The 21761-nt window shown below is 53.9% G+C and overlaps 1 protein-coding gene across 2 annotated transcripts; it reads right to left on the bottom strand.

The window, feature by feature from the left end:
- Positions 1 to 3071: 3071 nt before the first annotated feature.
- LOC120406782 (protease-associated domain-containing protein 1) lies at positions 3072 to 19515 on the bottom strand. Of its 2 annotated transcripts, XM_039541899.1 has the most exons (7): positions 19401 to 19515; positions 17783 to 17877; positions 15444 to 15699; positions 12121 to 12221; positions 8338 to 8447; positions 5792 to 5959; positions 3072 to 4756 (listed from the first exon to the last, which is right to left on the bottom strand). In XM_039541899.1, exons 3-7 carry the CDS (start codon positions 15508 to 15510, stop codon positions 4636 to 4638), a joined length of 567 nt encoding a protein of 188 aa, XP_039397833.1. In that variant the 5' UTR covers positions 15511 to 15699; positions 17783 to 17877; positions 19401 to 19515; the 3' UTR covers positions 3072 to 4635. The 2 variants fall into 2 exon arrangements, with proteins under 2 accessions (XP_039397833.1, XP_039397834.1); XM_039541900.1 differs by lacking the exons at positions 15444 to 15699; positions 17783 to 17877; positions 19401 to 19515 and adding an exon at positions 12716 to 12790.
- Positions 19516 to 21761: the final 2246 nt, after the last annotated feature.

Consider the following 21761-nt stretch of genomic DNA (forward strand, 5'->3'; position numbering starts at 1 on the left):
GCCTTCAGAGCTGGCCGCCCGGCCGCCGCCGCTCTCCCCTGCCTTCAGAGCCGCCGCCCGCTGCCACTGCTCTCCCCTGCCTTCAGAGCCGGCCGCCCGCCGCTGCTGCTCCGTGCTGCCTTCAGAGCCGGCCGCCCGCCTCTGCTCTCCCCGCTGCCTTCAGTGCCGGCGGCCCGTCCGCTGCCGCCGCCTCCCCTGCCTTCAGAGCCAGGCGCCTGGCCGGCCGCCGCTGCTCTCCCCGCTGCCTTCAGAGCCGGCTGCCCATCCGGCTGCCGCCGCTCTCCCCCCTGCCTTCAGAGCCAGGCGCCTGGCCGGCCGCCGCTGCTCTCCCCGCTGCCTTCAGAGCCGGGCCCCCGGCTGCCGCCGCTCTCCCCATTGCCTTCAGAGCTGGGCGCCCGGCCGCCAGCCACCCTGCTGTAAAGGCAGCACAGAAGTAAGGGTGGCAATACTGCAACTCCCCTACAGTAGCCAGATTTCACAGTCTGGGATGCGTTTTTCACTGCTGTGAATTTGGTAGGGCCCAAGTGATGGCAGGACAGGAAGTAATCAGCTTTATCTGCAGCAAGGGCGATTTAGGAAAGAACAGGTTAGAGACACACCTGTCAGGGATGGTCTAGTTTAAAGCAAGCCCAGGCTAGTAGTGACTGGAAGTTGCCATCTGATGGTTGGTTTGTGAAAGCAATTAATTATCTTATTCCAGTTCCAGGCGGCCAGCTGATCACGTCACGGTTCTCATCCACCGCTGTGGAACAGCCATGTCCTCATCTTATCCCAGAGTCAGACCGTCCAGGAGAGGGGTGGGGCTGAGTGCTGGGTGAAGGACACACTACTGCCGCTGTGACCCAGTCCTGCCTGGCCTTTGTTCCTGCCAATCCAGCCCTGACGTTACACCCTGTGGGTGGAGAGTTTCACACAACTCTGTGACTCTGCAGGCACCGAAAGCCCCAGCGCTGGGCCGAGCCGGGCAGGGTGGATGGTGGTTCTCCTGACCATGTGGTCCTCTGGACTTGGAGCAAAGCCGCCCCTGAAACAGGCACTAACCCTACACATGCAGCACTCCCCGTCAGAAATACAGCTCAGCAGCAGCCATTCCTTCCCCAGCCCTGTTGAGCAAATCTGGAACAACCCAAGCACGGAGCCTTGCGTCAGAGCTCGAAACACCCGGGCCTCAATTGATGTTGTTTTGCCCAGTTATAAATCTCGATACACCCACTAATGGGAGGTCAAGAAATCAGACGGCTGAGAGCTTCAGTCTTTATTAGAGAGATTAAAGAAGAGGTTCATGTTACAAATGAATATAGACCATTATCCTGCAACTAGAGCCCCGACAGCGTGAAGGCAAACGCCAGCTGGCACCTGTGGCGCGAGACAGGTCCTGGGAGCTGGAGGGGGCATGATCTAGTGGGATCCAGACTTAGCCTTCGGCCTGCCCAGCAGAGTGGAAGGAACCAGGTAGCAGGGCTGCAGTCCACACACTCCTTGCCACACACTCCAGCCCTAGTGCCACTCAGCCACCTTCAGCTAACAGGTGTGCAGGGCGAGCAGCACTTTGCAGGATCGGGTCTGAGCGTATCCTGGCTCAGTGGAACCTGCCGTCTGATGGGGAACTTTCCCAGTGCATCAACCCTGGAACATGCCAGTGCCCTGGGCCCCTTCCGCTGCAACGGCAGAGACCCTTCAAATTACAGGGCCACTTATGAATCCTGACTGCAGCATTCAGGAGACGATAGCAAGGCTCCGATCCGTGGGAGTGTCACATGTACACTGGGTTCCAAATCGGGGGGGCAGGGCTGCCCCATCTCCCTCCTCTGTTCCCAACAGCCTCCACCATCCTCCCCATTGCTAATTATAACTCCTTCCTTCTCATCTCCAGCAGCCCACATCCCCCCCCCCCCCCGCACTACTCCAAACGTGGCCTCCACGCACAGAGCTCTCTGCTCATTCCTCCCTGCCCCCTTGCTGGCCTCGCGGCTGAGGCAGACCTACTGGGGGAAGGTGGGTGTATAGGGGGACAGGGTGAAGGGGGGTCCAGGCAGGGGCAAAGCCACACTGGTCTAGATTGGTCCCACACCCAGCACTGCCCCCCATCAGACCCTGCGCTCTCTAGCGTACGGCCCCAAGCCCCCTAGAACCTGGCCAAGCCTTAACCCAGAGCAGCCGCGTGTTAAAGCTTCCCACGAGTTAGAAGCAGAACCTGGCTCAGAACCACCTGAGCATTAGAGGTGTAAAAGGGGTCAAGATCTGAACCCAGCTGGGAACTTTGCGACCCTCCTGCCCTGTAACGGGCCAAGCCAGCCCCACCCTGCTCTGACCCCTCCCCCACTGCGAAGCATTCCAGATCCAGGGCCAGCTTCAACCACCTCGCGTTGAACCGCTGTGCTCCTGCCTCCACTGGGAATCATGGTCCCAGGGCCAGAGCCGAAGCCTCTCGCTCAATGGACTTGGGACCTGACTGAAGTGAAGGGGGCAGGATCAGGCCCTTGAACAGTATAAGGTATTAGAGGCTCCCGTCACCTTGCAGTCTCCAGGGAACGCGTCAGGCTCGTGCGCCTCCCGGCTTGGCTTTCCAGACTTAGTGAAATTGGCCTTTCTTTCACTGAGCAAAGCATGGAAATTCAGGAGCAGGCTTCAAAGGAGGAAACGGCAGCAGAAAGTTCATCGCAGCATGTAGACAACACACGAAGGGAAGAGGGTTTGTTCTCGGGTAGGTCCAGCATCACAATTACTGTTAGGACCTGGCCCTTCAGTCCTTCCTCCCACAAGGACCCCTCACTCCTGCTAGGAGTCGCACTGACTTCAGTAGGGCTACGAGCCAGAATACAGGTCTCGGGATCAGATGTGTGTATGTACACACGCATGTTGAGTCCATGGGTTAAAGAATGGGCTTGCGGAGTATTATTGTGTAACCCCGAACGCAGAAAGCAAAACAGACATTTTAAAAACCATCCTGATACTGCCCAGAGTGCACCAAGGACCCAAGCGATTTTGTACCCGGCTGAGCTGGGCTCTACCATTTCAAAAGGCAGAGTCACCCGCAAAACACTCAAACAAATGGACCTTTTTTTTGCGACTTTATTTTTAGAATTCCGTTAAAAAGCCCTTAAAATACCCAACCCAAAATTTAAATAATGCAACAGGCGGAGCAGACCAGATCAAGCCAGGTGCTCCAGAGGAGCCGGAGACAGCTCAGGGCTAGGGGAACAGCCTTGGATCTGGAGAGGACGATACAGTGGCAGGTGGCGACAGTCCAACCTCTTCCGCTGCTGCCCTGGCCGCCGTGTGCAACCCCACTGTATCTTCTTGCGAAGGCTGAGCCAAAACTCACCCAACGTGCAGAGCAACAGATCTGCTGGGGAAGCTGGAAATCTACTGACCCGTCGAAACTACCAGGGAAGAAGGTTCCAGTCACTTAAAAGACCTGCATAGGAGTGGACCCTGCTTTTTAGGATAAATGCGCTGAGCCTCAGCCACCCTGCTTATCTACTGGTGGCTTCTTCAGCCAATTAGAAGACACCTGAGGACAGTGGACCAATCACCAGCACAACACACAGATGGGGGGAGTGGCTTGATGCTCTTGTGCCAGGTTATGGTAAAATGTTTGAGTGAGGCCTGGCTTACAGGCGATCCAGGAAGAGCCGCGTGAAGCAGCATTGTGCAAGCAGATGGGGAAAGAGATGATCATGAGAAAGGGGCTGCCTAGCCGGGCCAGAGGCTCTCAAGTGGTCAGCCTGTTCCCCTACGTCTGTGCGGTGCAGAGAGCGAGTTGGAAAATGCACACCCCCCCCAGTCAGTATTTCAGACGTCCCAGGTTTGCACCCACACTGTGTCCGTCTCTTAGTGCCTTGCCTGGCCTGGCCACTGGGCCTAGGTGGAAGTGGGAGTATCCTGGTGAAGCCAGTGGGGTTGTGCTGGCTTACGCTAGAGGTGAATCTGGCCCATGGCAGTTGATTCCTGTATTCGCTTGTGGTTATGGGCTGGCTCCAGAACAGCCTCAGGCTCCGGCAGCCTCGTTCCTTAGACGTGAGGAGTCCGAGCCCACATCCTCAGAGAGATTTTTAGGTGCCTGACTTCCATGGATTTCAACAGGAGGGATTTCTCTCTTCTGAACCCCATCTCCGAAACAAACCCACACAGAGACACTTCCTCTCTCCTCCAGGCACCCTCATCTTGCCTGAGTTTAGGCTTCTGGCGCCACTCGGCCGAAAAATATAAACCTCTGGCCGACCTGGCGGGTCCTGCTAGCACAGGATGATCCCCCCCGTGCATTACTCTTTCCCCTTGTTACGCTTTATCCACACGGTACCATTTCATTTGAGATTGGCAGTGTGCACCTGCCATTGTTTGCAATGCCCCTGCTATCTTACAGCTCCTCTAGTGCGCTCTGGCCTCTCAGACTCTGGGATATCTGCCTGCCCGCCCGGAAATAGTTACTAAGGAAGTCATCTGGCGGTGACAGTGAATGATGCGGTGATGTCTGAATTTAGCTGGCTACCAGCTGCAGCACAATAATTCCAGTGGGAATCACCCAGTGAGTTTGGATTGTGGAGTTTGGGGGCAGGCGGGGGCTGTTCTTCAAGGCCAATCCCTTCAACAAATCCATCCAGAAGGCTCCAAGACCTTCCCTTTCTCTCCCCACTACCAGAAGGTCCATGGAGGCTGCATCATTTCATAGGCGGGGATGCTGGTAACGTTGACGGGGATGGAGATGATGGCCCAGGGGAGTCCATGCTGTTCCAAGGAGCGTCGGATCATGTACCTAGAGAGACAGAGACCCGCATATTGATGCAGTGAGTCGGGAAAGAGCAGCTCGGTCCGTAGGCGCGCGCTGGAGCCAACGAAGAGTGCAACGTCAAGACCCACTCAACCCCACAGAACAAATTCCACTGACTCCACTAAGGGTCTCACTTACAGGGCCTGATTCGGGGAGGCACTTCCCTCTGAGGTCAGTGGGAGCTAAGTGAAGTCACTTCACCCTTCCCATGCAGGGGCGGCTCTGGGAATTGCGCTGCCCCAAGCAGGGCGGCACGCCGCGGGGGGCGCTCTGGCGGTCGCCGGTCCTGCGGCTCCGGTGGACCTCCTGCAGACGTGCTTGCGGAGGGTCCGCTGGTCCCGGAGGTCCACCGAAGCCGCGGGACCAGCGGACCCTCCACAGGCACGTCTGCGGGAGGTCCACCGGAGCCGCCTGCCGCCCTCCCGCGGCCCGCCGCCCCAAGCACACGCTTGGTGCGCTGGGGTCTGGAGCCAGCCCTGTTCCCATGGGACACTCAGCACCTTGTAGAATCCGGCCTTCATCAGGGGAGGCCTGAATTTTCTTACAGCTGCTCCGGCAACCTGCCAGGAGACTGAGCGCTGCACTTAAGCTGCCTAAACAATTTCCATGTTTAAGAATCAAGCGAGGCAGCCACATGGGATTGCAGATGCCTCTTGCTTGCTGGATGAACAGGGATGGCTGAGTGGAGCACCACAGTGGCTCATCAGCACTGGGCCAGCCCTGGAGAGAGAGAGGCTATGCCCTGCAGTTTATGTTCTCTGCTTTAAGCACTAGCTTTATCATTTATTCTCCATCACAATGCTGTAGATAAAAGTAACTTCAGTCTCCATGGCCAGAGCCCATGGGCGGGGGCATGGACATTAAAGATCTGGAGAATATCTGAGGTGGTGGAAACAAAGGTGCCAGTGCTATCTTCATTTCATCCACACAACCACACTGACTTTAATGGGGCTGCCTGGGTACAATGGGCACAATCTGTGAAGATATGGGGGGGTGCGCACGTTGGGGAAAGGCACCTACCCGTCCCTGCCCAGGAGGAAGAGAGCAGGAATGTCCGCCGTCAGCCTCGTGCTGTCCTGGATCATTTCGACGTAGAAGCTGTCGTTGTCATATGCGTTATCGGCGATAATCACCGCCCTCCCGCCGTGCTCCTGGACGACCCGCGTCTTCGACAAGAAGGAACAACCCCTGCGGCAGAAAATAATGCTGTGTCTCAGAGACCCACTCGGCCGGCTGTCTGCACAGCACGATGCCTATGTCTCCTCCTTCAAAGACATCACCCCTTCCCAACTGATGTGGTTCGTGCACTTCATACAATCGCTGCCCGCGAGAGCAAAGGGTGAAAAGGTCCACACTTATGTTTGAGCGGGGGAATAGGAAGCGAATGACCCATTTTAACCAAAGGATTTTTATTGTTCATAATAATAATAGGGACCTCTCTATCTGTGCTTCACCAACATTCTCCCGACACCCTGGAGACATCGGTGAGGGAGCAGGCGAGGAAACTGAGGCAGGGTGGTGCTGTGATTTGCCCAAGGATGCAGAGGGAATCTGTGTCAGAGCTGGGGTTAGGATTCTGCAGCACCTGGCTCCCAGGCCTGTGCTCGGACCGGGCCTCATTAACATTACTGTCTCAGCAAACTTGGTAATTAACCATTGGAACAACTTACCAAGGGTTGTGGTGGATTCTCCATCACTGGACGGTTTTAAATCAAACTCGGCTGTTTGTCTAAAAGCTCTGCCTTAGGCCAGAGACCTGCCCCACAAGAATGCCTGTTAGACAGAAGGGCAGACTGCGGTCCCTTCTGGGCTTGGGATCTATGAAATCATCTCCCCTAAATCTCTTCTTTGACTTTCTCAGTCTTCAGGGCACCTCAGCGACACTCTCCAGTGCTTGTAGGGTAACACTCCACCCCAAGAGCAAGTGAGCGACTGTGCTGGCGTGTACGGCCCCCCATCACCCAGCACCAGCTGTGATTGCTGGCCTGTCTGGGACGTTGTCCTACCACTAACACTTGCCCAGCAATCCTCCACTGGCGCAGCCCTGGGCACAGCACGCAAAGCTGCTGGCATCCACAGACTCCTTTGCTAACAGTGCCTGGGAGATAGCTGCTGGCTGACCGGCGGGCGGGGAGCAGGTGGTCTCGCTCCCACGGAGCAGGTGCTCTTGTCGCAAAAAAATGCTGATCCAGCATAATCAGCGGCCTGACACAGTCCACCTACCCACAATGGGAGGTGTGACTGCAGCACGCGTGGGTGTACCAAGCTGGCTTTGAGTGAGCTAACCAGCAAGAAACAGCAGTGATGCCGCAGCAGCTGCCACTAGCCGCCTGACTGCAGTGTAGACAGACCCCCAGAGTCTCAGCATGCCAGACGTCCCTTCTCCGCCTGGGAATGCATCCCCCCAACTCAGAACTGGGGCGGTGGTGGGGCAGGGTGGAGCTGGCTGGCCGTGGCGGTGCCCATGCTGGACCTGTTCTGTGGTTATTAGCCAGAAGACTTCAGCCTCCTCTACCCAAGCCCCAGTGGCCAGGGGAAAGGTGGCTGCTTTAGGAAAATGGTCCCAGTGAGTAGGGCCTGTCCAGGCTCCTGGCTGCTAGCCCACATGGCTGTTCTCAGAATGCCGGGGCTAAGAGCCTGCGTGAGCAGAGGGGCCGTTGCGGGGCTGAATTCCCCCTGGCACGATGCCTAGCTGCACCAGGCCCACCGCGAGGAGGCAGGAGCTTGACAGCAGGCCCGGGAGGAGTGGAGTTGAGGGGCAGCGTTGGTCCCTGCTCAGTTTCCTGCAGGAAACCCAGGAGGGCGTTAACAATTCCTGAAGCTACATTAGTCCCCTCAGCAGCTGCTGCTACTGAGTAAGTGACAGCAGTCCCATGCCAGACGTCTCCAGCCCCGACTGAGCTGGGATGTTTCATTCTTGGCAGGCCCCCTCGTCTGTGGGGCTGGGAGGCTCATGCCACAGCCCCCTAAATGTCTCAGGAGAAGGGGTGATGCCCCAAACACTGCCCAAGGTGAACCTTCGAGCTGGCAGAGGATTCCCTGGGGAAGGGGTACATGCCTGGCCTGTTTCCTTTCTATTAAACAGCAGCAGCTGCCTTCCGTGCGGGACCTCTCCGGACAGACATACGGCAGAGGGGAAGCTGACGATGGAGTCAGTTTTGTCAGCCTAGAAAGTAACAGGGGCCTGGAGACTAATCACGTTTCAGGTGTTGTCTACAAGGAGCAAATGACCAGCGTACATATAACTCCCCAGGTGGACTTCCCAGCCCGGGAGAAGTGTGTCCACACAAGGAGTTTTACTGACATAACCAGCAGTATAGTGACCTCAGTAATATTCTCCAAGCAGAGGAGCCTCTACTGTCAGGGGACTATGACAAAAATGAACATGAGCCGAAATCTCCACGGGACCGTTCCCCAGGCAGGTGCTCTGCGACGTGCCAGATTTCGTTCTGCCCGATGGAAAAAAGCCAACCCGCCCACTCCCTGCACACGCTGTTCTAGAATCACACTAGAAATAGCCCCTCCACCCCCCACAATCGGTAAAACCGATATGTCATCCAACCTACCCACGCTCCACCAGGGCGATCTGATCTTGGATGAAGACTCCATTGTTTAGCTCCCCGCATGCCTCCGGAGGGTCTGCCGGGACCAGGTGTATCTGCTCGTATCTCGTGTTCTCGGAGAGGAAAGAAAAGCAGCAGACTGGGAGTAAAGGCGGGGGCAGCACTAGGGGCTGGGTGGCTGGGTTTGCTAACGTAGGTCTATTCTGGGGCCTGCAGCGACAGGCTTTATTTGTTCTGGGTAAGGCCAGCTTCACAGATCACTTCTCACTGTCCTGCCTCTAACTAAACCTGAAGAAAACTATAGAGACAGTCAGATCTGGCCTTGTTATTGCTAGACTGCTACATACTCTGCCGTCTATAGCACCTAAGGGTCTAATATTAAAACCTGATGGAGCTATCAGAGGAGTGTGAGAACAATGTAGTGGCTAGTGTTTCCTCTTCCTTGCTACAGCATCTTTCTGCCAACGATTCCTCAACCCCCACAACAGCCACGGCAGGTGGGCCAAGCTTATTACCCCCATTGTACAGATGGAGAAACTGAGGCACAGAGCAGGTCCTTGATGTGGCCAGAGACACACAGTGAGTCTGTGGCAGAGCAGGGAACAGTACTTCGGTCTCCGGACTCGCAGTTCTGGGCTCTAAGCCCTGGATGGCCCTCCCTCTCCTGGCTCCAGCGTGAGAGGCTCTAAGCCCTGGATGGCCCTCCCTCTCCTGGCTCCAGCGTGGGAGGCTCTAAGCCCTGGATGGCCCTCCCTCTCCTGGCTCCAGCGTGAGAGGCTCTATGCCCTGGATGGCCCTCCCTCTCCTGGCTCCAGCGTGGGGGGCTCTATGCCCTGGATGGCCCTCCCTCTCCTGGCTCCAGTGTGGGGGGCTCTATGCCCTGGATGGCCCTCCCTCTCCTGGCTCCAGTGTGGGGGGCTCTATGCCCTGGATGGCCCTCCCTCTCCTGGCTCCAGTGTGGGGGGCTCTATGCCCTGGATGGCCCTCCCTCTCCTGGCTCCAGCGTGGGAGGCTCACAGTGCCATCCGTCCTGCGGGAGACCTGGCAGGGAATTACAGGGAGGTCCCGACTAAGGCAGTTGTTCTTAGGGACCCAGGATTGGACAGGAGTGTCTCCCCGTGAACTGGTGTTCACTGTGTACGTGTCCATAACCAGACAACGTAGCTCCCTGCCTTTGATCTCCCTGGCCTGTGAGGGCTGTCCCAGATGCTGGGCGTGGTAGAGAACTGCCTCAGCTTCGGGCAGGTCTGCTCATGTGTTTCTTACTGAACTCATCCCCCCTCGCCCCCTTCTTTTTTATTACAGGGCCAAGGTCCCGTTTGTGCAGGTCACTGAATCACAGTTTGCAGAGTGGACAGGCGCTGCCGGCTTGTCAGTCCATCGGAGCCGGCCCCACATTGGCTGCTTGGGTCACTCTGCCAGCTCACTCCCTCTGGGACGTGATTCTCCATGGCCCCGTGCCTTGCACCTCGCGTGGTCCTTTCCTCCCGTGCAAAGGGGTGACAAGATGAGCAAGGTGGCGTCTCTCACCCACTTGGCGCCACACCAGGTGCAGGGCAATGGTGAATGAGGCCCCAGGGTTGTGAGTTCAATCCCTGAGGGGGCCATTTAGGGATCTGGGACAAAAATCTGTCTGGGGATTGGTCCTGCTTTGAGCAGGGGGTTGGACTAGATGACCTCCTGAGGTCCCTTCCAACCCAGATATTCTATGATAAGACTTTACCATGCCAAGCAGGACGCCCTGCTGATGGTGGAGAAATGGCACCATACGGCAGTATCCCTTTGTTCTAGTATAAAGAGAATCTAGGGTCCAGATCTTCACAAGTAAGTAGGCTCCTAATGCTCATTGATTTCAGTGGAAGTTAGGAGCCTAAATAGCTTTCAAGATCTGGGCCTAGAAGCTCAGAGGTAGGGTCTAAACCAGGGGTGGGCAAAGTTTTTGGCCCAAGGGCCACATCGGGGTTGTGAAATGGTATGGAAGGCCGGGTAGGGAGGGCTGAGCCTCCCCAAACAGCCTGGCCCCGCCCCTATCCGCCCCTCCCACTTCCTGCCCCCTGACTGCCCCCCTCAGAACCCCTGGTCCATCCAGCCCTGCCTGCTCCTTGTCCCCTGACCACTTCCTCCCAGGATCCCCCCACCCCTAACTGCCCCCTGGAACCCCACCCCCTATCCAACCGCCCTGCTCCCAGTTCCCTGACTCCCCCCGACCCCTATCCGCATCCCCGCCCCGACAGGCCCCCGGGGACTCCCACCCCCTATCCAACCCCCTCTCCCTGTCCCCTGACCGCCTCCTGGGACCCCCGTCCCCTAACCGCCCCCCCTGGGACCCCACCCCCTATCCAACTGCCCTGCTCCCAGTTCCCTGACTCCCTCCCCTCCCCCCAACTCCTAGCCGCATCCCCGCCCCGACAGGCCCCTGGGGACTCCCACCCCTATCTAACCCCGTCCCTGACCACCCCCTCCTGGGACCCCCTACCCCTAACTGCTCCCCTGGGTCCCCAGCCCCTTTCGGAATGTGGCCCTGCAAACATGGGCGGAGGACTCAGGAGGAGCAGGGGCAGGGGCAGCCGCGCAGCCGAAGAGAAGCAGCGGTTTCCCCTTTAAAGCGCCACTTCTCTCCGGCTGGCGGCACGGCCGCCCGGTGCTCCTCCGAGTCCTCTGGCCTGTGCTCGCAGCGCTCCTGCCACCTGCACCTCCCGCCTGCTCCCCTGAGGCGGGGGGTGCGCTGGTGCTGAGCTGCCCGGTGGTACAGTGAGCTGAGGCCGCGGGGGAAGGGAAACAGCAGGGGAGGGGCCGGGGGCTAGCCTCCCCAGCCGGGAGCTCAGGGGCCAGGCAGGATGGTCCTGCAGGCTGGATGTGGCCCACAGGCCGTACTTTGCCCACCTCTGGTCTACACACAGGACTCGGAGCTAGAAACTTGTGATCTCATGGACTGAGCATTGGCCTAGGAGCCACGAACTCTTGAAATTTAATCCTGCCTCTAACACTGTCCTGCTGTGTGGTCTTGGGCAAATCACTTTAGTCTGCCTCAGTTTCCCCAGTCTGTAAAATGGGGATTAAAAATATCTACCTACCTTGCAGGGGTGTTGGGATGGTTATACAGTTAACATTTGCAAGGCACTTTGAGGCTAAAATGTGATACCACTAACTAGTACAGTGCATAGGTAGCACTATTAGCTGCTTGTTGGAGATTTGTAACAGGTCATCTGCATCTATGAGTGATTTCAGAAATGCAAGTTGCTTGCACAGGTGTCTCTGCAGTTAGTATACTAACGATTTATAATTCTGGCACTTATCCAATCAGTTATGGGCCTGGCATCTCACACAAGATTAGGCAGACAGGGAGAGCAGCACCCCGCCTCCCCCAATCTATCTCGCAGAAATAACTTCTTAAGTAGTTCCAGCATTTTTCTTAACACTTGGATCTGCTTTTTGGACCATGTTAACAGAGGAACTCGTTTGTTTTGCATGTCCCAGATTGAGCAGGAACGGCAGAGTTCCCAAGAGAAGGTAAGTGGATCAGAGATTCTGGAGTAGCTGCATCGGAATTCCTCAGTAAATTCCCAAATTCCATCTACGCACATTGGGCCAGACTCGGAGCTCTCTTACAGCCGTGTAAATCAGAGCAACACCACCGGCTTCAGTAACTGAGCTCAGAATCCGGCCCACGGTTTCTAAAGGGCAACAAATGTAAGAAACGACCACGTGAAGGTTTCAAATCCACTAGCTGCTGTTGAGAAAATCTAGAAATGAAAGGTCTAATACGTATCTGAGCCTCATACTTACAAAGACGCCTCTGAAATCTTTGGCCGGAGTAGCAGTGAAGATGTAGCGGATATCCCCAGGACTCAGCACTTGGAAATATAAATATTCATGGACACGTAAACCTGCGTATTTAAAAAGACAAAAAATAGACAAGTGGGGAAAATGGAAAAGCTCTTGGGAAATTCCTTTGGAGAGATTTAAAACTAAATTCACAATCACGCTGCTGTGAAAACAGCTCTTCTCAATGGGGTGGGAGAAGCAACGGGTTATAATATTTCATTTACACAGCATCTTTCATCCCAACTGGAGTCCAGGTGGCTGGATATACTAGGTCACAATTCACCTGCCACTCTGATGCAGCTAGTTCTGGTGTGTGAGGGAGGAGCTATTCAACAGCGCACAGCAATGCTGCATAACTGTTTAGAGCAGGAAACCAAGAATATGGGATTCCACTGAAATCACAAGGGATGTTTTAAGGAGGCAGAATTGAAATGACTCGTGGTGTAATTTGGCCGGGACACCTGCACGTACACCCCTGTGCTTGTGAAAATACGTCATGGGCTCTTTTTTCCAACCCCTTTCTCCATCATTTTCTTAAGCCAACTCAATGCCATACCCCAGCGAAGGCTGCCCCACAGAAGCGATGATTGCATTCAGGATTCTGAAAAGATCTACTGATGCCACGCTCCGGAACAATGCTCGGTGCCGATTCTACGCAAGCGAATGTCCCATGTGTATTACGTCACCTCCAAAGAAACAGGCTTTGTAACAGTAACCCTAGTGAGGGGGTGGGGGAATGGCTACCTGGCCAGCCAGGACAAAGCACTCCCACTCCTGGCGCAGTGAGGTCCCTTTTCCAGTACATACCACCTGAAGAAATGGTTCGCAAAGCTCCAGCAGGCTTAACACAGCTGCGTTCCGGGCACAGCAGATGCACAATAATTGCTAGCTGAATCCCAAGACACTGCCGTAGAAGTGCTTTAATTAAGAGCTCCAAATGTCCTGCCTCCGCGACTGATTCTGGAGCCACTTCTTTCCCACGGAGGCAATTAGGGATCCATTGACAAGCAGTGGGTGGAAAGCTGAATGCTGAATTTGCTACGGCACAGAAGCTGTCAGAGTTATGCCAGATCTCCTGGGAGCCTCTTACAGGTGTGTCCTCTTTCTCTCTGCCCCCACTGAGCCAGGGCAGGGGTGATGGTCTCCCACTGAGATGGCCCCTTCACCTGGAGTGTAAATCAGCACTTCCTGCAAGAGGCTTTGAAGATTCGAGATGGCTCATTTACATCTTGCGAAGGGAGCTCTGACTAGCAGTTACAGCAGGAGCGTGGGGAGCGGGAAACCTGGGTTCTGTTGCACCAACACCCTGTGTGACCCTGGGAGGGTCACTTAGACCAGCATTTTCACCAATGCCCACTGATCTCTGGGTACCCCCAATTTTTGCAGTTTGAGGCACCTTGGGCCTGATTTCCCAAGCTGCTTGAGCACCCACAGCTCCAGAGGAAGTCAATGGAGCTGCTGGTGTCTACCACCTCTCGACATCAGGAACCGAGGTGTGTCAAGCTGGGTGCCCAAAAATCACCTGTCACTTTTCCAATGCATTGCCCTTACCCTTTCGCTGCCTCAGTTTCCCCTCCATTAGTAAATGGGCATAACGACCATGGCACAAGGGAGTTGGGAGGTGCAGGTGAAGCATACAATATGCTCTAGCAATCCAATTCACTCCCTAATTAAAAGGAGACCACCACACCTGGGCTTGGCCGTGATCTCTTTGTGAGAGGCTGAAGTGAATGAAAAAAAGACATTGACAGAAGCTCCAAAGGGTCAAACTGCTCTAGCAGCCCAGAAGACCGATCCACATGGAAGCATTGATGCTAGTACTATGGAAAAACCCCTTCCCTCTCACCCACAGACGCCTCTCGATGGTTACAGTGTCAGTTAGGGGGGAGGTGTCTAGTGGCCGGAGCAGGGGAGTCTGGGGATGTGGGTTCTATTCCTGGCTCTGCCACTAACTGGCTGCAAGTCCTTGGGCAAGTCGCTTCGTTGTTCTGTGCCTCAGTTTCCCCATCTGTACAATCTGGGAAATGATCCTTATTAACCTGCCTCTCAAGGGCACCATGAGGCTTAAAGCTCTGCGAGATCCATGGATGCAAAGTGCCTTGTCAGGGGGAGTTAATAATTACTACAGGATTCAGAGGACGGGATGGGAGGGCACAAGGTTGAATGACAAGTAAGGGCCTAATCCTGAGAGGTGCTGAAACCCACAGCTCTTGTTTACATGAACAGGAGTGGTCAGTGGTCAGCACCTCTCCAAATGGAGCCCTAACCCTGTGTACTGTTGAGCACATTCTGACATCCTGCAGCAGCACTTCCGCTAACCTAACGTGAACCAAGCAACACTTAGCAAATCTCCCAGCCGCGGCCAGAAAATGAATTTGTGCAACCAGCTTGGACCCATCCCAAGACTCCTCCAGAACGTGACATAATAACAGGCTGCCAGCCCTTTGGAAAGCGCCTCCAAACTGAACAAAGGTCATTTCTAGAATCCAGCCGAGCAATCTCCCCTCTGGGATCTTCTCCTTTGCTTTCTCAATCTTTTAGCTTCTGTAGTGTCCCCTTATTTACCTGCTGGCTGCCCCTCAATCCTGCACTCCCTCCATCTTCCTTTCCAAATCTCTTTGCATGAGTTTTAGGGCTGATTAACCGTGTTCTAACGGACAAAACTCTTCCCTCTAGCCCCCAAAGAAGGGCAGCGGCAGTGCAAGATTCTCCCACCTCAGCTGTGACCTGGAGGGATCACATCCCAGGGCAAGAGGATGTTGCATTATATTTTTCTTTGGCTCGCTCACTGCTTTCAAAGCCAGGACAAGCCAAGACCGGGGGCGGGGGGGGGGGGGGAGGACAAGGCACTCAGAAACACTGGGTCATGTGCAGTGAGATCCTCCTGAGCCGGATTGCCACTGCTTTGCAGAATATAGAAGTGAAAATGGGAATTTATAAATAGACTAAAAACCCTGACAGGTTTGGCAGGTCTCCACGACAGCAAATAAAGCAGAGCGACGAGAATACAAAGAATAAATAATAATCACAAATTCACCCCAAAGTGAAACATTCAAGAAGATTTTTTTTTCACCCCCTCCCCATGTCTTTATTTAAGGCCAACAGAGCATCTGAGCACAAGGCCAGCTGCCGCATCAGCACAAGACTTCGAACAGGCACCTCGACATGCATTTTAAACGCTTTCTTGTCAAGTCAGCACAGTCTGGCCCTGCAAGCTTACTGGAAAAGGCGCCTACCCAGTGCAAGCTCTGGGGCACTCTCCAGCCCCAGTGGCCAGTACTCACCATCAACAGAAGGCCAGGCACAGAGACAGAGCGCCAAACGCAGCCATCTGCCAGTGCTGAATAGCATGTCTGTTCACCAGCCTCCCCACAGCTCCCAAACGCACCTCTAACTATAGAAGTGTCAAACTGGCAAGAGAGCAGAGCTCGGCCTCTAGCTTCCACTCATTGGTGAGAACAAGCAGCTGCTGATCTCATTGGTGAAGGTTTCAATCAATCCACTGCCGGCTACAAGAGGGTTTAAATTACCAATAGGTTCCTAATAGAGAGGAAGCAAAAAAAAATTATTTAATCCCAGGCCCACCAAATTCAGCCCCCACTGAAATTAGCAGGAGATTTTTCAGCAAGATCTGTCAGCAAAATAACTGGAAGCAAATTTGTCCTTTTCCACCCACTCCACTTCCTGAAGATAAAAGTGAGCTTCTCATTGCCTATTCCAATTAAGAGTGCTGTGGTTGCTTCACTGGCCTGGGTGACAGGAGGTGGGGTTTTACTCCAGGCTCTGCTATAGCTGTGCTGTGTGACCTTGACCAAGGCATTGCACTGCGTGCCTCGGTTTCCCCTGTTGTGATCCTGACCATTCAAAGAGGGGACTGCAAGTTTAAAAAAGTTTGGGGGGAGGGATAGCTCAGTGGTTTGAGCATTGGCCTGCTAAACCCAGGGTTGTGAGTTCAATCCTTGAGGGGGCCACTTAGGGATCTGGGGCAAAAATTGGTCCTGCTAGTGAAGGCAGGGGGCTGGACTCAATGACCTTTCAAGGTCCCTTCCAGTTCTAGGAGATTGGTATATCTCCAATTATTACCCTTTTTTAATACATTAAGATTTGCTTACATGGGTGTCTTTATTTAAAATGAGTAGCCCCATTCACTAGCGTGGAGCTGCTCCCAACAGTCAGACCTGCAGGACTGGGAATAGGCACAATGAGTGAAAGCCACAAACACTGAGAGGGAAGGGAGGGCAAGGGTTGCAGTAATAAGCAACCCTAATTAGCCACAGCTAATTTCCTTTTTTTTCCTTTCTCAGCTCTTCCCCGGGTGAGTGGGGGTGAAAGGGCTTGAAGGTACCCCACAAGGAGGAATTCCCAAGTTCTCCTTCCTGGGTTCAAAGGGGTATTTTGCATTCGGGCAGTGCAAGTGGTTACCAAGCCAAGGTAAGAGGAAAGCTGTAACCTTGAGAGTGTAATACAAGGCTGGAGTGGCAAGCAGGGCCGTCCTTACCCAAACGCAAACTACACAGCTCCATAGGGCACCAGGAAATTTGGGGCACCAAATTGCCCCAAAATTCTAGGTACCCTACACAGCTGCATGCTGCTCCAGTGTCCAGCCTGATCCACTGGCTGGCTGAGCTGGCCAGGAAAGCTGCCCTTGCCCCTGCTCTGCCTCTTCCCCCAAACCCCCACCCAGGGCTGGCTCCAGACCCCAGCGCACCAAGCGCGCGCTTGGGGTGGCGTCCTGCGGGGAGGGCGGCAGGCGGCTCCGGTGGACCTCCCGCAGGAATGCCTGCGGAAGGTCCGCTGGTCCCGCGGTTCCGGCGGAGCATCCGCAGGCATGCCTGCAGGAGGTCCACTGGAGCCGCAGGACCGGCGACCGGCTGAGCGTACCCCGCAGCACGCCGCCCTGCTTGGGGTGGCGAAATTACTAGAGCCTCCCCTGCCCCCACCCCTGCTCAGCTTCAGCAACAGCCTCCACTGCACCTCTTCCCCTGAGCTACATCCCAGGGGACGGCAAGACAGGTTGCGCGTGCCTTGCACTCACCAGGCAGCGGGGAGTGGAGCAACCTGGACTCAGCCTGCTCCACTCTGCTGACGCTCAGCCGCACCACTGGTGAATGCTAGGGAGTTGTTCCCCCCGCTCCCCAAGTCCCAAGGCTGGGAGCCAGGGGAGCAGAGCGGAGCAGGCAGGGGCTGGGTCACTCCACTTCCCGCCACCCGTGAGTGTGGGGTTGGGCCCACCCTGCAATCACCAGGTGGCAGAAGTGGAGTGACCTAGCTCCAACCCACTCCGCTTCACTGGCTCGTGATGGGGTGGTTTCCTTCCTCCCCCCAGGAGGCTCCCTGTGGAGGCCTGGGACCACCCCACCCCCGCAGAAACCTGGAGCCAGCTCTCCCCCTGCTGTGTGGGGGCGGGGTTGCATAGGGCACCAAAATTTCTAGGGATGGCCCTGGTGGCAAGCCTCTCTCAACACCATGGCAACACTTCTGTCTCAAGCTAGATGAGAGCTATCACAATTGTCTTCTCGAGCTGGAACGTTCTCTTTCCAGCTCCAGTGCAGACACACCCCTGGGCCCCTCTGGACTCTCCTAGCCCCACCCAAATTCAGCCCATGGACTTTGTTCCACTCACCCAATGGATACACATCATCTCGGGTTGCCATGGTGGCTCAGATGCTGTCAGGGCAGGTCGAGTTCTGTGGATTCTGAGCTTTGCAGCCTCCTTATCTTGGGGAAATTAGACAGGAAACCAAGTTGACACATGTCCTGTTTGATTATATTGTATCAACCAACAGTACTGCACACAGAAAAGCACCCTCTTCTGAGCGTGCCCAGCTCTCCTTCCTTCTAACCTACCACTTCTCCCAGCCCCATAAGCATTTACTTTGCTGAGTACCTATGGGGGAAACTGACCACAGTGCAGAGGGCCTAACACTACTTCACAGAATCACAGAAATGTGGAGTTGAAGGGATCTCAGAAGGTCAAACAATCCATCCCCATGCGCTGAGACAGGACCGAGTGCTCCTAGACCATCCCTGGCAGATGTTTGTCCACCCTGTTCTTAAACCCCCCCAATAACAGGGATTCCACAGCCTCCCTAGGTCACCTGTTCCTGTGCTGAACCATCCTTAGAGTTAGAAAGTTTTCCTTAATATCTAACCTAAATCTCCCTTGCTGCCAACTAAGCCAATTCCTTCTTGTCCTACCCTTGGTGGACATGGGAACCAGTTGATCACAGTCCTCTTTATAAAAACCTTTTGCATATTTGCAGATTGTTATGTCCCCCCTCAGCTGTCTCTTCTCTGGAGAAAACATGCTCAGCTCTTTCAAACTTTCCTCACAGGTCATGTTTTCTAAACCTCTGATCACTTCTGTTGCTCTCCTCTGGACTCTGTACAATTTGTCCTCATCTTTCTTGAAGCGCAGCACCCAAACCTGGACACGGTTCTTCAGTGCCGAGTAGAGGAGAACAGTCACCTCCCATCTCTGTCCCACCCCACTCCTGTTAATACATCCCAGAATGGCATTTGCCTTTTTTCAACAGCATCACACTGTAGACTCACATTCCTTTTGTGGTCTGCCAGAAACCTCACACCCTTTTCTGCAGTGCTGCTGCCAAGCCAGTGAGTCCCTATACCTCTCCTGTGAGTAAGGACTTCCAACTATCTTTGCACCTTCCTTGTGGTAGTTTTATCTGAACTATATTTCCTTAGTTCAAGTAGGAAAATGTCATGTGGGACTGTGTTGAAAGACTTACTAACTTCAAGCTACATCACATCCACCTCTTCCCCCCCATCCACTAGACTGGGTAACCAATCAAAGAAGGGAATTATGTTTGTTTGGCATGACTTGTTCTTGACAAATCCATTTTGGTTATTACTTTTCACCTATTATCCTCTAGGTTTTAATAAATTGGTAGTTTAATCATTTCTTCTAGTATCTTTCTGGGTATTGAAGTTGGGTTCTCTGGTCTATATTTCCCTAAGAGCTCCTTTTTACATTGTTTTGAACTTTGCCCTTGTTATGAACCTCACCCACCCTCCATGAGTTCTGGAAGATAATTGCCAACGGTTCAGAGATTGCTTCAGTGAGTTTCTTAAGTACATTAGGGTGAATTTCATCAGGCCCTGCAGAGTTGCATAGATCTAACTTAGCTAAATATTCTTCATCTGTTATTTTCCCTATTCTGGCCAGTGTTCCTTCCCTCTTGTTAAAATTAACTGGTGTGAAGTATCTGGTCACAACTAACCTTTTTAATCCTGCATTCAGTAAAACTGAAGAGGTGCCCATACTGAGTGGCTGGTTGCTGACATTATGGTCAGAGATATCAGTGTCCTGGGGTTGTTAATGACTCTCAGGGCCGGCTTTAGGAAGTGCGGGGCCCAATTCGAACAGTTTTGACGGCGCCCCGGCAGGGATGACTTAAAAAAAAAAAAACTTAAAAAAAAACACCTTTAATTTCTTACATGTATTATTTACTTTCCATGACTAGATACATAATAACAAAATTATATATTACTACATAATATTGTAAATGGCTCTTTTCTTACTCCCACTTGGGTACTTTCTACCAATATCTCTTGATCTCTTGCCCATATTGATAGAAGTCACCACATTCTAAAAGAATATTAATTATAGATTTTCACTTTCATATTAGGAAAATAATTTGTTTTGATAGTTGTACAACTGATTTTCTTCAATAATGTTTATTTTATGCCCCCTCCTTCCCCCCAGCACTGCCCAGCCCCGTGGAAATACTGCCCACCCCCAGCGCCGCCCACCCCGCAGAAACAAACCCTCCTTCCTCAGCGCCACCCCATCAAAACAGCTGTGGGCCAAAGAGGAAGGTTTGAGGGGGAGGGGGGAGAAACGGCACACATAGGCAAAAAGAAGTATTCCATTCTATGCATCCGAAGAAAGCTCATGCTGAAATAAATTTGTTAGTCTCTAAGGTACCACAAGTACTCCTGTTCTTTTTGTAGATACAGACTAACACGGCTGCTACTCTGAAACCTGGCACACATAGGGTGACCAGATCACAGCAGTAAAATAGGACCCACCCCCTCCCCGCTCGGCCCCACCATCACACTCCTCTTCACCCCTAGTCCCCACTGACTTGCTGCGTCCCTCCTAGTCAGTCCCCCACCCACCACTCACCTCCTTTCACTTTCTCCCTCCTGCCAGAAACCCCCATGCCCGCCCCTAAACCCCCTGCTGGCTCACCGCTCACCTCTGTGCCCACCTGCCACTTGCCCACCCGCTCGACCCCGACTCGCTGCTGCACTCCCCCCCCCCACAGTATATAGCCTTATTCAAAAGACCCAGGGGTCACTATATTACTGCACACAGCAGTCAATCAATGGAGTTGTAGATAAATCTCTGCATTATGCATTTTTGTATAACTTTTACATGACTTTGTATTGAACCTTAGTAATATGTTATAGCAGGCCCCTAAGGTAGTGTAATTAAGGTAAAAGAAAAATGTCTTTTTGCTAGAAGTAGAATAAGATCTTCTCTCCACTTTGTAATCAATTGCCCTATTGAATGAATGAATGAGGTTTGAATGAGGAAGGTGTGGAAGGCAGGCACCTCCAGACAGCTGCAACCCTTGGAGAGGGGCTGGGAGCCAGACCAAGGAGCTTTGCCCAGGGCTGAGTGGGACGGAGTTTGGGTGCTGGGTGCAGGCTCCGGGCTGGGGCACGGGGTGGGGTGCAGGAAGGGTGGAGGGGTGCAGGTTCTGGGAGGGAGTGCGGAGGGGTGGGTGCAGGCTTTGGGACAGAGTTTGGGGGCTGGAGGGGGGTGCTGGGGGGAAGGGACTGCCATGTGGCTTCCTTCCTCCCCTGTTGTCCCTCACCATAGCCTCAGTGGGGGATGGAGCTGCCCCTTGCCCAGTGTTTGCAGGAGTGGTGGCTGGGGGGAAACCCAGCCCTGGTCTACACTACGCGTTTAAACCGGTTTTAGGAGCGTAAAACCGATTTAACGCCACAACCGTCCACACTAGGAGGCACCTTATATCGATTTTAATGGCTACTTAAACCGGTTTCTGTACTCCTCCCTAACGAGAGGAGTAACGCTAGTATCGGTATTACCATATCGGATTAGGGTTAGTGTGGCCGCTGATCGACGGTATTGGCCTCCGGGCGGTATCCCACAGTGCACCAGTGACCGCTCTGGACAGCATTCTGAACTCGGATGCAGTGGCCAGGTAGACAGGAAAAGCCCCGCGAACTTTTGAATATTTCCTGTTTGCCCAGCGTGGAGCTCTGATCAGCACGGGTGGTGATGCAGTTAAAAATCAAAATAAAGAAAGAGCTCCCGCATGGATGATGCGGACGTGATCGCTGTAAGGGCAGGCAAATCTGTTCTATCAGCGCTCCGGTACAGAAGACGACATTCAAAATCATTTTTTAAATATCTCCAGACAGATGCCATAGCAGGGACTCAGCGCACTGCTGCGTGACAAGCGTAACGGAAAGCCAAAGAATCAAATGGACGCTCATGGACTGGAGGACTCAAGCTATCCCACAGTTCCTGCAGTCTCTGAAAAGCATTTGCATTCTTGGCTGAGCTCCAAATGCTTCTAGGGTCAAAAACAGTGTCCGCGGTGGGT

This window comes from Mauremys reevesii, linkage group 5 (assembly GCF_016161935.1).
Source record: "Mauremys reevesii isolate NIE-2019 linkage group 5, ASM1616193v1, whole genome shotgun sequence".
NCBI lineage: Eukaryota > Metazoa > Chordata > Testudines > Geoemydidae > Mauremys > Mauremys reevesii.